This window comes from Chiloscyllium plagiosum, chromosome 38 (assembly GCF_004010195.1).
Source record: "Chiloscyllium plagiosum isolate BGI_BamShark_2017 chromosome 38, ASM401019v2, whole genome shotgun sequence".
Classification (NCBI taxonomy): Eukaryota; Metazoa; Chordata; class Chondrichthyes; order Orectolobiformes; family Hemiscylliidae; genus Chiloscyllium; species Chiloscyllium plagiosum.
The window spans coordinates 1,428,244-1,432,516 of NC_057747.1; the positions used below are offsets into that span (position 1 = coordinate 1,428,244).

General features: G+C 50.5%; 1 protein-coding gene across 1 annotated transcript; it reads right to left on the reverse strand.

Moving 5' to 3' along the window:
* Positions 1-576: 576 nt before the first annotated feature.
* Positions 577-2,798, reverse strand: LOC122541745 (DBF4-type zinc finger-containing protein 2 homolog). Its single transcript, XM_043678646.1, has 2 exons — positions 1,778-2,798; positions 577-1,328 (listed from the first exon to the last, which is right to left on the reverse strand). The coding sequence occupies exons 1-2, from the start codon at positions 2,526-2,528 to the stop codon at positions 1,069-1,071; spliced, it is 1,011 nt and encodes a 336-aa protein (XP_043534581.1). The 5' UTR covers positions 2,529-2,798; the 3' UTR covers positions 577-1,068.
* Positions 2,799-4,273: the final 1,475 nt, after the last annotated feature.

A 4,273-nucleotide genomic window follows, 5' to 3' on the forward strand; every position in this document is an offset into this window, starting at 1 on the left:
TGGTTGATGGGAAATGTTCATCCTGGAGTTCAGTTACTAGTGGTGTACCACAAGGATCTGTTTTGGGTCCACTGCTGCTTGTCATTTTTATATATGACGTGGATGAGGGTGTAGAAGGATGGGTTAGTAAATTTGCAGATGACACTAAGGTCGGTGGATAGTGCTGAAAAATGTTGCAGGCTACAGAGGGACACAGATAAGCTGCAGAGCTGGGCTGTGAGGTGATTCACTTTGGGAATGATCAGAACTTTAAGCAATACTCCAAGTGTGGCTGCACCAGAGTTTTGTACAGCTGCAGCATAACCTTGTGGCTCCAAAACTCAATCCCACGACCAATAAAATCGAACACACTGGGTGGCAACTTTTGGGGATATACGTACATGGACACCGAGATCTCTCTGCTCATCTACACTTCTCAGAATCTTACCATTAGCCCAGTACTCTGTATTCCTGTTGCTCCTTCCTGGTTCTCGACTCTCTGGTCACCTGGAGCACTCTCTGTAAACTGTGTGCAGCTCAGAGTTGCCCATGAATGAGGTCTTATAATTTCCATCTTGTAAAATCTGTAAACTATCAGAGGTTATGGGGTCTCTCTTTATTTAGTACTGCAAAAAGATCTGTTTTTACATGGACATCAGCCTGCAAGAAACCACGGCCTCTCATTCTGACACTCCCTGCCTGACTGTCACCCCTGCTATAGACAGCAGCATTTTCAACCCTTGCTCATTGAGAGGCTGATCCCAGGGTGGTGTCCTCACTTGCCCACTCTGTCTGACCCATTCACCCACCTGAGAACTGAATCCTAGATCTTACAGTCAGACTGAGAAATCCTTTTTGTTGTATCTGTTATGAACACAGCTAAATATGTGCTCCACAAACTCTGAAATTAAGAAGAGAATGCACATCTTGTTGCACCTCTTTATTGAAAGGTGTATATTGCCACCCAGACAGTGGGGAAAATGTGGAATCTGCTACCACCAGGAGCTATTAAGGCAAGTGATACACAGCATTGAAAGGGAGGTTTCAATACACTGGGATAACATGGCACGCACCGGGATGGCACGACACTCACCGGGATACACGGTACACACTGGGGTAGTGTGGCACACACACCGGGATAGCGCAGCACACAGGGGATAGTGTGGCACAGACCAGGATAGCATGGCACACACTAGGATAGCATGGAACACACTGGGATAGCGCGGCACACAGGGGATAGTGTGGCACAGACCAGGATAGCGTGGCACACACACCGGGATAGTGCGGGACACACTGGGATAGTGTGGCACACACCGGGATAGCGCGGCACACACCGGCATAGCATGACACACACACCGGGATAGCGCGGGATAGCGCGGCACACAGGGGATAGTGTGGCACAGACCAGGATAGCATGGCACACACTAGGATAGCATGGAACACACTGGGATAGCGCGGCACACAGGGGATAGTGTGGCACAGACCAGGATAGCATGGCACACACTAGGATAGCATGGAACACACTGGGATAGCGCGGCACACAGGGGATAGTGTGGCACAGACCAGGATAGCATGGCACACACTAGGATAGCATGGAACACACTGGGATAGCGCGGCACACAGGGGATAGTGTGGCACAGACCGGGATAGTGTGGCACACACTAGGATAGCATGGAACACACTGGGATAGCGCGGCACACAGGGGATAGTGTGGCACAGACCAGGATAGCGTGGCACACACACCGGGATAGCGCGGCACACACCGGCATAGCATGTCACACACACCGGGATAGCGCGGCACACACCGGGATAGTGTGGCACACACCGGGATAGCGCGGCACACACCGGGATAGCATGACACACACACCGGGATAGCGCGGCACACACCGGGATAGCGTGGCACACACACCGGGATAGCGCGGGACACACCGGGATAGTGTGGCATACACCGGGATATCGCGGCATACACCGGGATATCGCGGCACACACCGGCATAGCATGACACACACACCGGGATAGTGTGGCACACACCGGGATAGCGCGGCACACACCGGCATAGCATGACACACACACCGGGATAGCACGGGACACAGGGGATGGTGTGGCACACACACCAGGATAGCGCGGGACACAGGGGATAGTGTGGCACACACACCGGGATAGCGCGGGACACAGGGGATAGTATGGCACACACACCGGGATAGCGTGGGACTCACTGGGATAGTGCGGCACACACCGGGATAGCATGACACACACACCGGGATAGCGCGGGACACAGGGGATAGTGTGGCACACACCGGGATAGCATGATACACACACACCGGGATAGCATGACACACACACACCGGGATAGCTCGGGACACACCAGGATAGTGTGGCACACACTGGGATAGCATGACACACACACACTGGGATAGCATAGGACACACCAGGGTAGCACAGGACACACCATGGTAGTGCGGCACACACCGGGATAGCGCGGCACACACAGCGGGATAGTGAGGCACACACCGGGATAGTATGGTATGCACCAAGATAGCATAGCACATAACCAGGATAGATCAACACACACTGTGATAGTGTGTCACACACCGGAATAGTGCAGTGCACAGCGGGATAGTGAGGTACACACCAGGATAGCACAGCACATACTGGGATAGCACAGAACACACCGGGTTAGTGTGGCACACACCGCAACAGACACACACAGCAATAACTAACACCAAGATAGGCACAAGGAGCCCTTCTGAGGAAGAGTCATCGGATCCAAAACGTTAACTAACACTGACTCTGATTTCTCTACAGATGCTGCCAGATCTTCTGAGCTTTTCCAGCAATTTCTGTTTTTGTTTCTGATTTACAGCATCTGCAGTTATTTCAGTTTTTATTTAGGATAGACACACAGACACACACACAGGGGTACATATCCCCCGGGATACAGACACACACACACACAGGGGTACATATCCCCCGGGATACACACACACACACATACACACACACAGGGGTACATATCCCCCGGGACACACACACACACATACACACACACAGGGGTACATATCCCCCGGGACACACACGCACAGGGGTACATATCCCCCGGGACACACGCACACACAGGGGTACATATCTCCCGGGATACAGACACACACCCTCCTAGCTAATAGAACTAAATGAAGAGAGTGGGTGGAGGCCCATTTACATTGGTATTCACTCGCTTGGCTGAATGGTCTGTTTCTATACTGTAAAACCTAATGGAACTCTGTTCAAGCTGCACTTCATTGATCCATATTCCTCTCCGTGTTAGAGGAAATCCATCAGTGGCTCTCATCTGTTTACGGAATTCTCTTTAGATTTTCATAGACAGGTTCAGCTGATACTGCGCACTGTTGCTCAGGTCTGGGCTTCAGTGTACTATCAGAGCACTCGGGTGTTTGACTGGATCTCTGCTCTTGCCTCGTGTTCAGGGCTTGGCTCTGGGTAACATTGACATACACGGCCTCACTGACGTTACTATATACCTGAAGAAAACAAGAAGGTAGATTTCAAATAAAACGCACTCACCATTGGGCAAATCCCCTTTTTGAAGCTTTCTCCATATCCCCCCCTCACATGCATGGAATTGTTTTGTGGCCCAGTTTCATGAGCTGTCCTGTGCTGCATCAGTCAAGATAGAGCAGGAGACAATCAACCTTACTGCTCCTGTAGCTGCCCTCACCTCCCTTACCTGCCCTACAATACCCTGACAGGCCAAATCCTGGTCGATCTCCCATCATTCCCTCCATGTTGTCAAACACCTGCCAGTTTCATTTTTGAAACAAATGATGGAGTCTAACACAGAGAGACTCAATCTGTGACAGTCAGCCCTGGAATTACAGGAGGCCTTTCAGCCCATTGTGTCTCTGCCAGTTATAGAACATAGAACATAGAAGAATACAGCGCAGTACAGGCCCTTTGGCCCTCGATGTTGCGCCGATCCAAGCCCAAGTTCTTTGAAAGAATTATATAATTAACCTCACTCCTCTCCTCTTTCCCAGACTGTCCCACAGTTGTTTTCTTTTTAGGTCATTATTCAATTTCCCTTTGGACAATCAACATTCCTTTAGTCCACTGACCCTTCTCCGATAAAAACAATTTCTCCATATTAGCTTTATCAAACCCGTCACTGTTTGGAACACCTCTATTAAATTATCCCCTTCAGCTTCTTGCATTCTAAGTAGAATTGTCCCAGTATCTCCAGTCTCTACCTCTTCTCTGGCACCAAACTCTGCTGTGGCATCAGGACCTTGGCAAAGTA

Bases quoted from the DNA above. Each gene is read 5' to 3' on its own strand.
- LOC122541745 (XM_043678646.1), bottom strand. From the start codon at position 2,528: ATGTGCTATGCTATCTTGGTGCATACCATACTATCCCGGTGTGTGCCT. The intron at 1,329-1,777 runs CCGCGCTATCCC...TCCCGGTGTGTG, and splicing joins CCACACTATCCCGGTGTGTG to TGTCATGCTATGCCGGTGTG.